The 11,739-nt window shown below is 48.8% G+C and overlaps 1 protein-coding gene across 1 annotated transcript in view; it reads left to right on the top strand.

Annotated features, from left to right (window-relative positions):
- LOC139401121 (glutamate receptor ionotropic, NMDA 2A-like) overlaps positions 1–11,492 on the top strand; it is a gene marked incomplete at its 3' end in the record, with an annotated part of 12,895 nt that extends 1,403 nt beyond the window's left edge. The window contains exons 2-3 of the mRNA XM_071145595.1: positions 8,138–8,321; positions 10,644–11,492. Of these exons, the coding sequence (XP_071001696.1) occupies positions 8,138–8,321; positions 10,644–11,492 (1,033 nt within the window). The remainder of the gene's footprint in view (positions 1–8,137; positions 8,322–10,643) is intronic.
- Positions 11,493–11,739: the final 247 nt, after the last annotated feature.

Below are 11,739 nucleotides of genomic sequence, written 5' to 3'. Positions count from 1 at the left end.
AAGATTTAGAATGTAGGGGTTAGGGTGTAGAATGTAGGGGTTAATGTGTAGAATGTAGGGGTTAAGGGTTAGGGTGTAGAATGTAGGGGTTAGGGTGTAGAATGTAGGGGTTAGGGTGTAGATGTAGGGGTTAGGGTGTAGAATGTAGGGGTTAGGGTGTAGATGTAGGGGTTAGGGTGTAGAATGTAGGTGGTTAAGGTGTAGAACGTAGGGGTTAGGGTACTGGGTAGGGTTAGGGTGTAGAATGTAGAATGTAGGGGCTAGTGTACTGGGTAGGGGTTAAGATTTAGAATGTAGGGGTTAGGGTGTAGAATGCAGGGGTTAGGGTGTGGAATGTAGGGGTTAAGGTGTAGAATGTAGGGGTGAATGTGTAAAATGTAGTGGTTAAGGGTTAGGGTGTAGAATGTAGGGGTTAGGATGTAGAATGTAAGGGTTAAGGGTTAGGGTGTAGAATGTAGGTGTTAAGGTGTAGAATGTAGGGGTTAATGTGTAGAATGTAGGGGTTAAGATGTAGAATGCAGGGGTTAGGGTACTGGGTAGGGGTTAGGGTTAAGGGTTAGGGTTAAGATGTAGAATGTAGGGGTTAAGGGTTAGGGTGTAGAATGTAGGGGTTAGGGTGTAGAATGCAGGGGTTAAGGTGTGGAATGTAGGGGTTAGGGTACTGGGTAGGGGTTAGGGTACTGGGTGGGGTGGAGGGGGTAGGGGTTAAGGGTAGGGTAGGGGTAAAGATTTAGAATGTAGGGGTTAGGGTGTAGAATGCAGGGGTTAGGGTGTGGAATGTAGATGTTAAGGTGTATAATGTAGGGGTTAAGGGTTAGGGTGTAGAATGTAGGGGTTAGGCTGTAGAATGTAGGGGTTAAGGGTTAGGGTGTAGAATGTAGGTGTTAAGGTGTAGAATGTAGGGGTTAATGTGTGGAATGTAGGGGTTAAGGGTTAGGGTGTAGAATGTAGGGGTTAAGATGTAGAATGCAGGGGTTAGGGTGTAGAATGCAGGGGTTAGGGTGTGGAATGTAGGGGTTAAGGGTTAGGGTGTAGAATGTAGGGGTTAGGGTGTAGAATGCAGGGGTTAATGTGTGGAATGTAGGGGTTAGGGTACTGGGTAGGGGTTAGGGTACTGGGTAGGGGTTAGGGTGTAGAACGTAGGCGTTAGGGTGTATAATGTAGGGGTTAGGGTGTGGAATGTAGGGGTTAAGGTGTAGAATGTAGGGGTTAAGATGTAGAATGTAGGGGTTAAGGGTTAGGGTGTAGAATGTAGGGGTTAGGGTGTAGAATGCAGGGGTTAAGGTGTGGAATGTAGGGGTTAGGATACTGGGTAGGGGTTAGGGTACTGGGTGGGGTGGAGGGGGTAGGGGGTAGGATGCATGGGGTATGTAGGGGGTATGGGGGTAAGGTACCTTTGCTAAGGGCTGAAGAACACCTCTTCTACAGGAGTTCAAGTTGCTGTTTCACTGGTCTGTCTGTCAGGTTGAGATGGAGAGAGAGGGGGAGTTGGGATGGAGGAAGGAGGGAGAAGGAGATAGAGCGAGATGGAGGAGGAGAGAGAGGTGGAGGAAGGAGAGAGAGAGAGAGAGAGAGAGAGAGAGAGAGGTGGAGGAAGGAGAGAGAGAGAGAGAGAGAGAGAGAGAGAGAGAGAGAGAGATGGAGGAAGGAGGGAGGGAGATGGTCAGGTTACTGCTGTGAAATAGAGCCAGGTGTTGCAGCCTGAAGCAGAGAACAGATACATCACCTCACCCTCTGTCTCTGTTCTCTATTCTGCACCTGTACTTTACTAGCCATCCTTTCTCAGCCTGGGTTAGGGCCAGTCTGTTTCTACTGTCTCTCAGCCTGGGTTAGGGCCAGTCTGTTTCTACTGTCTCTCAGCCTGGGTTAGGGCCAGTCTGTTTCTACTGTCTCTCAGCCTGGGTTAGGGCCAGTCTGTTTCTACTGTCTCTTAGCCTGGGTTAGGGCCAGTCTGTTTCTACTGTCTCTCAGCCTGGGTTAGGGCCAGTCTGTTTCTACTGTCTCAGCCTGGGTTAGGGCCAGTCTGTTTCTACTGTCTCTCAGCCTGGGTTAGGGCCAGTCTGTTTCTACTGTCTCAGCCTGGGTTAGGGCCAGTCTGTTTCTACTGTCTCTCAGCCTGGGTTAGGGCCAGTCTGTTTCTACTGTCTCTCAGCCTGGGTTAGGGCCAGTCTCTTTCTACTGTCTCTCAGCCTGGGTTAGGGCCAGTCTGTTTCTACTGCCTCTCAGCCTGGGTTAGGGCCAGTCTGTTTCTACTGTGTCTCAGCCTGGGTTAGGGCCAGTCTGTTTCTACTGTCTCTCAGCCTGGGTTAGGGCCAGCCTGGGTTAGGGCCAGTCTGTTTCTACTGTCTCTCAGCCTGGGTTAGGGCCAGTCTGTTTCTACTGTCTCAGCCTGGGTTAGGGCCAGTCTGTTTCTACTGTCTCTCAGCCTGGGTTAGGGCCAGTCTGTTTCTACTGTGTCTCAGCCTGGGTTAGGGCCAGTCTGTTTCTACTGTCTCTCAGCCTGGGTTAGGGCCAGTCTGTTTCTACTGTCTCTCAGCCTGGGTTAGGGCCAGTCTGTTTCTACTGTCTCTCAGCCTGGGTTAGGGCCAGTCTGTTTATACTGTCTCTCAGCCTGGGTTAGGGCCAGTCTGTTTCTACTGTGTCTCAGCCTGGGTTAGGGCCAGTCTGTTTCTACTGTCTCTCAGCCTGGGTTAGGGCCAGTCTGTTTCTACTGTCTCTCAGCCTGGGTTAGGGCCAGTCTGTTTCTACTGTCTCAGCCTGGGTTAGGGCCAGTCTGTTTCTACTGTCTCTAAGCCTGGGTTAGGGCCAGTCTCTTTCTAATGTCTCAGCCTGGGTTAGGGCCAGTCTGTTTCTACTGCTCTCAGCCTGGGTTAGGGCCAGTCTCTTTCTAGTCTCAGCCTGGGTTAGGACCAGTTTAGGGCCAGTCTCTTTCTACTGTCTCTCAGCCTGGGTTAGGGCCAGTCTCTTTCTACTGTCTCAGCCTGGGTTAGGGCCAGTCCAGTCTCTTGGGTTAGGGCCAGTCTGTTTCTACTGTCTCTCAGCCTGGGTTAGGGCCAGTCTCTTTCTACCTGGGTTAGGGCCAGTCTGTTTCAGCCTGGGTTAGGGCCAGTCTGTTTCTTGTCTCCTAGCCTGGGTTAGGGCCAGTCTCAGCCTGGGTTAGGGCCAGTCTCTTTCTACTGTCTCTCAGCCTGGGTTAGGGCCAGTCTGTTTCTACTGTCTCTCAGCCTGGGTCTAGGGCCAGTCTGTTTGGGTTAGGGCCAGTACTGTCTCTCAGCCTGGGTTAGGGCCAGTCTGTTTCTACTGTCTCTCAGCCTGGGTTAGGGCCAGTCTGTTTCTACTGTCTCTGGGTTAGGGCAGCCTGGGGGTTAGGGCCAGTCTGTTTCTACTGTCTCCTAGCCTGGGTTAGGGCCAGTCTCTTTCTACTGTCTCAGCCTGGGTTAGGGCCAGTCTGTTTCTACTGTCTCCTAGCCTGGGTTAGGGCCAGTCTCTTTCTACTGTCTCAGCCTGGGTTAGGGCCAGTCTCTTTCTACTGTCTCAGCCTGGGTTAGGGCCAGTCTGTTTCTACTGTCTCTCAGCCTGGGTTAGGGCCAGTCTGTTTCTACTGTCTCTCAGCCTGGGTTAGGGCCAGTCTGTTTCTACTGTCTCTCAGCCTGGGTTAGGGCCAGTCTGTTTCTACTGTCTCAGCCTGGGTTAGGGCCAGTCTGTTTCTACTGTCTCTCAGCCTGGGTTAGGGCCAGTCTGTTTCTACTGTCTCTCAGCCTGGGTTAGGGCCAGTCTGTTTCTACTGTCTCTCAGCCTGGGTTAGGGCCAGTCTGTTTCTACTGTCTCTCAGCCGGGGTTAGGGCCAGTCTGTTTCTACTGTCTCCTAGCCTGGGTTAGGGCCAGTCTCTTTCTACTGTCTCAGCCTGGGTTAGGGCCAGTCTCTTTCTACTGTCTCTCAGCCTGGGTTAGGGCCAGTCTGTTTCTACTGTCTCTCAGCCTGGGTTAGGGCCAGTCTGTTTCTACTGTCTCAGCCTGGGTTAGGGCCAGTCTCTTTCTACTGTCTCAGCCTGGGTTAGGGCCAGTCTGTTTCTACTGTCTCTCAGCCTGGGTTAGGGCCAGTCTGTTTCTTCTGTCTCTCAGCCTGGGTTAGGGCCAGTCTGTTTCTACTGTCTCCTAGCCTGGGTTAGGGCCAGTCTCTTTCTACTGTCTCAGCCTGGGTTAGGGCCAGTCTGTTTCTACTGTCTCCTAGCCTGGGTTAGGGCCAGTCTCTTTCTACTGTCTCAGCCTGGGTTAGGGCCAGTCTGTTTCTACTGTCTCAGCCTGGGTTAGGGCCAGTCTGTTTCTACTGTCTCTCAGCCTGGGTTAGGGCCAGTCTGTTTCTACTGTCTCTCAGCCTGGGTTAGGGCCAGTCTGTTTCTACTGTCTCTCAGCCTGGGTTAGGGCCAGTCTGTTTCTACTGTCTCAGCCTGGGTTAGGGCCAGTCTGTTTCTACTGTCTCAGCCGGGATTAGGGCCAGTCTGTTTCTACTGTGTCTCAGCCTGGGTTAGGGCCAGTCTGTTTATACTGTCTCTTAGCCTGGGTTATGGCCAGTCTGTTTCTACTGTCTCAGCCTGGGTTAGGGCCAGTCTGTTTCTACTGTCTCTCAGCCGGGGTTAGGGCCAGTCTGTTTCTACTGTCTCCTAGCCTGGGTTAGGGCCAGTCTCTTTCTACTGTCTCAGCCTGGGTTAGGGCCAGTCTCTTTCTACTGTCTCTCAGCCTGGGTTAGGGCCAGTCTGTTTCTACTGTCTCTCAGCCTGAATTAGGACCAGTCTGTTTCTACTGTCTCAGCCTGGGTTAGGGCCAGTCTCTTTCTACTGTCTCAGCCTGGGTTAGGGCCAGTCTGTTTCTACTGTCTCTCAGCCTGGGTTAGGGCCAGTCTGTTTCTACTGTCTCTCAGCCTGGGTTAGGGCCAGTCTGTTTCTACTGTCTCAGCCTGGGTTAGGGCCAGTCTGTTTCTACTGTCTCTCAGCCTGGGTTAGGGCCAGTCTGTTTCTACTGTCTCCTAGCCTGGGTTAGGGCCAGTCTCTTTCTACTGTCTCAGCCTGGGTTAGGGCCAGTCTGTTTCTACTGTCTCCTAGCCTGGGTTAGGGCCAGTCTCTTTCTACTGTCTCAGCCTGGGTTAGGGCCAGTCTCTTTCTACTGTCTCAGCCTGGGTTAGGGCCAGTCTGTTTCTACTGTCTCTCAGCCTGGGTTAGGGCCAGTCTGTTTCTACTGTCTCTCAGCCTGGGTTAGGGCCAGTCTGTTTCTACTGTCTCTCAGCCTGGGTTAGGGCCAGTCTGTTTCTACTGTCTCAGCCTGGGTTAGGGCCAGTCTGTTTCTACTGTCTCTCAGCCTGGGTTAGGGCCAGTCTGTTTCTACTGTCTCTCAGCCTGGGTTAGGGCCAGTCTGTTTCTACTGTCTCTCAGCCTGGGTTAGGGCCAGTCTGTTTCTACTGTCTCTCAGCCGGGGTTAGGGCCAGTCTGTTTCTACTGTCTCCTAGCCTGGGTTAGGGCCAGTCTCTTTCTACTGTCTCAGCCTGGGTTAGGGCCAGTCTCTTTCTACTGTCTCTCAGCCTGGGTTAGGGCCAGTCTGTTTCTACTGTCTCTCAGCCTGGGTTAGGGCCAGTCTGTTTCTACTGTCTCAGCCTGGGTTAGGGCCAGTCTCTTTCTACTGTCTCAGCCTGGGTTAGGGCCAGTCTGTTTCTACTGTCTCTCAGCCTGGGTTAGGGCCAGTCTGTTTCTTCTGTCTCTCAGCCTGGGTTAGGGCCAGTCTGTTTCTACTGTCTCCTAGCCTGGGTTAGGGCCAGTCTCTTTCTACTGTCTCAGCCTGGGTTAGGGCCAGTCTGTTTCTACTGTCTCCTAGCCTGGGTTAGGGCCAGTCTCTTTCTACTGTCTCAGCCTGGGTTAGGGCCAGTCTGTTTCTACTGTCTCAGCCTGGGTTAGGGCCAGTCTGTTTCTACTGTCTCTCAGCCTGGGTTAGGGCCAGTCTGTTTCTACTGTCTCTCAGCCTGGGTTAGGGCCAGTCTGTTTCTACTGTCTCTCAGCCTGGGTTAGGGCCAGTCTGTTTCTACTGTCTCAGCCTGGGTTAGGGCCAGTCTGTTTCTACTGTCTCAGCCGGGATTAGGGCCAGTCTGTTTCTACTGTGTCTCAGCCTGGGTTAGGGCCAGTCTGTTTATACTGTCTCTTAGCCTGGGTTATGGCCAGTCTGTTTCTACTGTCTCAGCCTGGGTTAGGGCCAGTCTGTTTCTACTGTCTCAGCCTGGGTTAGGGCCAGTCTCTTTCTATTGTCTCAGCCTGGGTTAGGGCCAGTCTCTTTCTACTGTCTCTTATTCTGGGTTAGGGCCAGTCTGTTTCTACTGTCTCAGCCTGGCTTAGGGTCAGTCTCTTTCTACTGTCTCTTATTCTGGGTTAGGGCCAGTCTGTTTCTACTGTCTCTTATTCTGGGTTAGGGCCAGTCTGTTTCTACTGTCTCTTATTCTGGGTTAGGGCCAGTCTGTTTCTATTGTCTCCTAACCTGGGTTAGGGCCAGTCTGTTTCTACTGTCTCTTAGCCTGGATTAGGGCCAGTCTCTTTCTACTGTCTCCTAGCCTGGGTTAGGGCCAGTCTGTTTCTACTGTCTCTCAGCCTGGGTTAGGGCCAGTCTGTTTCTACTGTCTCAGCCTGGGTTAGGGCCAGTCTGTTTTTACTGTCTCAGCCTGGGTTAGGGCCAGTCTCATTCTATTGTCTCTCAGCCTGGGTTAGGGCCAGTCTCTTTCTACTGTCTCTTAGCCTGTCTTTCTACTGTCTCTTTCTACTGTCTCTTAGCCTGGGTTAGGGCCAGTCTGTTTGTGAGGAGTTAAGATGAGTTAAGAGGAGTAGTGCGGAGTTAAGAGGAGTAGTGAGGAGTTAAGAGGAGTTAAGAGGAGTTAAGAGGAGTTAATAGGAGTAGTGAGGAGTTAAGAGGAGTTAAGAGGAGTAGTGAGGAGTTAAGAGGAGTTAAGAGGAGTAGTGAGGAGTTAAGAGGAGTAGTGAGGAGTTAAGAGGAGTAGTGGGGAGTTAAGAGGTGTAGTGAGGAGTTAAGAGGAGTAGTGAGGAGTTAAGAGGAGTTAAGAGGAGTAGTGAGGTTTTAAGAGGAGTTAAGAGGAGTAGTGAGGAGTTAAGAGGAGTAGTGAGGAGTAGTGAGGAGTTAAGAGGAGTAGTGAGGAGTTAAGAGGTGTAGTGAGGAGTTAAGAGGAGTAGTGAGGAGTTAAGAGGTGTAGTGAGGAGTTAAGAGGAGTTAAGAGGAGTTAAGAGGAGTTAAGAGGAATAGTGAGGTTTTAAGAGGAGTTAAGAGGAGTAGTGAGGAGTTAAGAGGAGTAGTGAGGAGTTAAGAGGAGTAGTGAGGAGTTAAGAGGAGTTAAGAGTAGTGAGGTTTTAAGAGGAGTTAAGAGGAGTAGTGAGGAGTTAAGAGGAGTAGTGAGGAGTTAAGAGGTGTAGTTAGGAGTTAAGAGGAGTAGTGAGGAGTTAAGAGGAGTTAAGAGGAGTAGTGAGGTTTTAAGAGGAGTTAAGAGGAGTAGTGAGGAGTTAAGAGGAGTAGTGAGGAGTTAAGAGGAGTAGTGAGGAGTAGTGAGGAGTAGTGAGGAGTTAAGAGGAGTAGCGCTACTACCAAGGGTTACTCTTTTGTCTGTCTGTCTGTCTCTCTCTCACTCTCTCTCTCTCACTCTCTCTCTCTCACTCTCTCTCTCTCTCTCTCTCTCTCTCTCACTCTCTCTCTCTCTCCCTCTCTGTCTGTCTCTCTCTCTCTCTCACTCTCTCTCTCTCTCTCTCTCTCTCTCTCTCTCTCTCTCACTCTCTCTCTCTCTCCCTCTCTCCCTCTCTCCCTCTCTGTCTCTCTCTCTCTCTCTCACTCTCTCTCTCTCTCTCTCTCACTCTCTCTCTCTCTCCCTCTCTCCCTCTCTCCCTCTCTGTATCTCTCTCTCTCTCTCTCTCTCTCTCTCTCTCTCTCTCTCTCTCTCTCTGTGTGTGTGTGTGTGTGTCTGTTGTCTATCTGTGTGTGTGTGCTGCCTCACACTAATCTTCTTCCTCTCTCTGTCTGTTCCCTTTTTCCTCCCTTCCTCCCGCCCCTCCATCACCATCATCATCATCGCCCCCTCCTCTCTTCCTCATCTCCTCCTCTCCAGGGTATCTGGTCTTGTGTCCACGGGGTCCATATAGAGTTAAAGAAGAAGCCTCCGGAGTTGGACTTCTCTCCTCAGGCCAACATGTTACACCTTCTGAAGTCAGCTAAGAAGATCACCCTGTCTTCTTCATCTCCTAAACGCTCCCCGGCCTTGCTGCAGCCCGGTATCATCAACATGATGAAAGGTATGATAAACCCATGACCTCTAACCCCTGACCTCACATCTGTAACCCAGCAACAAAAATGATAGAATTACAGGAACCTTTCCAAAAAAAATACCTGGTTGGAGGATTTCAAATTCCCTGGGAATATTCCAACCGGGACTTCAGGAAAAATGTTGGGGAATTTTATCAGGAAGTTAAAGGGAAAATCTGCTACTTACATTTTATTAAATTCAGGATTATATATCCTTTGATTCATCAAGAATGTAACTTACAAATGCCTCATCAGCTTATTTCAACTGTCGTACCCAATGATGTATATACATCTTGAACGGCTGATGCTATGAGAGGCCTGGAAGGTACAAGTCGGCCATATTGAAACTCCCAATACAAATGTACACATATTTAAGTCTTGTTCTTGTTGTTGTAGAGGGGGCAGTAACATTAGTCATCTCTAACAATTATACTTTAAGACAAAAAACAATTTAATATATATATTTTTTTGTATTTGTTAAATTAATGATTAGATAACATAATATAATTTAAAATTATCCATTAAAGTGTCTGTAGTTAAAAAAAATGTTTCAAAACCGAATGTAGACATAATAAATGTAGTAACAGAGCCCCACAGTAGAGGTGTAGACATTAATAAATGTAGTAACAGAGCCCCACAGTAGAGGTGTAGACATTAATAAATGTAGTAACAGAGCCCCACAGTAGAGGTGTAGACATAATAAATGTAGTAACAGAACCCCACAGTAGAGGTGTAGACATAATAAATGTAGTAACAGAACCCCACAGTAGAGGTGTAGACATTAATAAATGTAGTAACAGAACCCCACAGTAGAGGTGTAGACGTAATAAATGTAGTAACAGAACCCCACAGTAGAGGTGTAGACATTAATAAATGTAGTAACAGAACCCCACAGTAGACATAATAAATGTAGTAACAGAACCCCACAGTAGAGGTGTAGACATAATAAAAGTAGTAACAGAACCCCACAGTAGACATAATAAATGTAGTAACTGAACCCCACAGTAGAGGTGTAGACATAATAAATGTAGTAACTGAACCCCACAGTAGAGGTGCAGACATAATAAATGTAGTAACTGAACCCCACAGTAGAGGTGTAGACATAATAAATGTAGTAACAGAACCCCACAGTAGAGGTGTAGACATAATAAATGTAGTAACAGAACCCCACAGTAGAGGTGTAGACATTAATAAATGCAGTAACAGAACCCCACAGTAGAGGTGTAGACATTAATAAATGTAGTAACAGAACCCCACAGTAGAGGTGTAGACATAATAAATGTAGTAACAGAACCCCACAGTAGAGGTGTAGACATTAATAAATGTAGTAACAGAACCCCACAGTAGAGGTGTAGACATAATAAATGTAGTAACAGAACCCCACGTAGAGGTGTAGACATTAATAAATGTAGTAACAGAATCCCACAGTAGAGGTGTAGACATAATAAATGTAGTAACAGAACCCCACAGTAGAGGTGTAGATTCAGTATTCAGATTATAGATGTTATACTGTCTCCAGGAGGTCTCTATAGATTATAGATGTTATACTGTCTCCAGGAGGTCTCTATAGATTATAGATGTTATACTGTCTCCAGGAGGTCTCTATAGAATATAGATGTTATACTGTCTCCAGGTGGTCTCTATAGATTATAGATGTTATACTGTCTCCAGGAGGTCTCTATAGATTATAGATGTTTTACTGTCTCCAGGAGGTCTCTATAGATTATAGATGTTATACTGTCTCCAGGAGGTCACTGTGGATTATATATGTTATACTGTCTCCAGGAGGTCTCTATAGATTATAGATGTTATACTGTCTCCAGGTGGTCTCTATAGATTATATATGTTATACTGTCTCCAGGTGGTCTCTATAGATTATAGATGTTATACTGTCTCCAGGTGGTCTCTATGTTATAGATGTTATACTGTCTCCAGGTGGTCTCTATGTTATAGATGTTATACTGTCTCCAGGTGGTCTCTATGTTATAGATGTTATACTGTCTCCAGGTGGTCTCTATAGATTATAGATGTTATACTGTCTCCAGGTGGTCTCTATAGATTATAGATGTTATACTGTCTCCAGGTGGTCTCTATAGATTATAGATGTTATACTGTCTCCAGGTGGTCTCTATGTTATAGAAGTTATACTGTCTCCAGGAGGTCTCTATGTTATAGATGTTATACTATCTCCAGGTGGTCTCTATAGGTTATAGATGTTATACTGTCTCCAGGTGGTCTCTAAAGATTATAAATGTTGTGCTGTCTCCAGGTGGTCTCTTTAGATTATAGATGTTGTGCTGTCTTTCCTCTAGGTAACTCTGTCGTCAGTCTGTCTCCTAAAGGCCAGGGTGGTCTCTATAGCAACACTTCCACTCTACAGGGCTTCCTGGGTCGGCACAAAGACCTGCTGAATAACTCATCCCCAGGCCCGTACCCTGGGAAACCCAAACCCCACCCCCTCAGCCTCAACGACGTAGAGGTCAGCGTTACCGCCGACAACGGCAAACCCCACCCCCCCGGCCCGGCCGGCCCCGCTTCCAAACCCCGCGCCCTATGGAAGAAGAGCGTGGAGACGCTGAAACAAGGACCAATCCCGTTGTCCGGTCCCGCCGGTGGTCCCGCCCCCGGATCCGCTGGCTCCGCCTCTGTCCCGGGCCATGCAACAATGAAGAGCCAGCGTTACCTCCCTGAAGACCCGCCCCATTCCGACATCTCCGAGTGTTCCAGCCGGCCCCCCTCCTACATGGAATCCGATCTGGGGGGGCCCAGGATGGGGATGAGGGGGTTCAAACCCCCAAAAGACGGGCTGAAGAAACGCCCGGTGGGGGGGGTGGGAGGTGTGGGAGGGGGAGGCGGCAGTGGGAGGAGTCACGAGAAGATCTATTCCATAGACTCAGACCAGGCCAGTCTACACTCCGCCCCGCTCTACCAGAGAGACAGCCTCCAGGAACCCCCCGACGTCACACACACGCACTCCGACCTCAGACACTCTCACTCGGAGCACTCCAACGCCGTGGACGATTCCATCCTGCAGCTGAGCGCCAGTCTGCTGCACCACAGCCACTCTGCCGACGCTGACCTCCACTCGCTGAAGGACAAGAAGTACAGCACCTACAAACACACCAGCACTGGAGCTGCCTCCTCAGGCAAAGACAAGAGCAGTAAGTATTCATGTAGTATTACTGTAGTACTATAGAAGTATTACTGTAGTTTTACTGTAGTATAGCTATAGTATAGCTATAGTATTATAGAAGTACAGCACCAGCACTGGAGCTGCCTCCTCAGGCAAAGACAAGAGCAGTAAGCATTACTGTAGTATTACTGTAGTATAACGGTTGTATAACTGTAGTACTGTAGTATAACTATAGTATTATAGTTATATAGTTATAGTTAGAAGTACAACACCTA

The sequence above is a fragment of the Oncorhynchus clarkii genome, unplaced genomic scaffold (genome assembly GCF_045791955.1).
Source record: "Oncorhynchus clarkii lewisi isolate Uvic-CL-2024 unplaced genomic scaffold, UVic_Ocla_1.0 unplaced_contig_13616_pilon_pilon, whole genome shotgun sequence".
In the NCBI taxonomy this organism is placed as follows: Eukaryota; Metazoa; Chordata; class Actinopteri; order Salmoniformes; family Salmonidae; genus Oncorhynchus; species Oncorhynchus clarkii.
The sequence above is the reverse complement of the archived record's forward strand: the minus strand, read 5'-3'. Positions and strand labels throughout refer to the sequence as shown.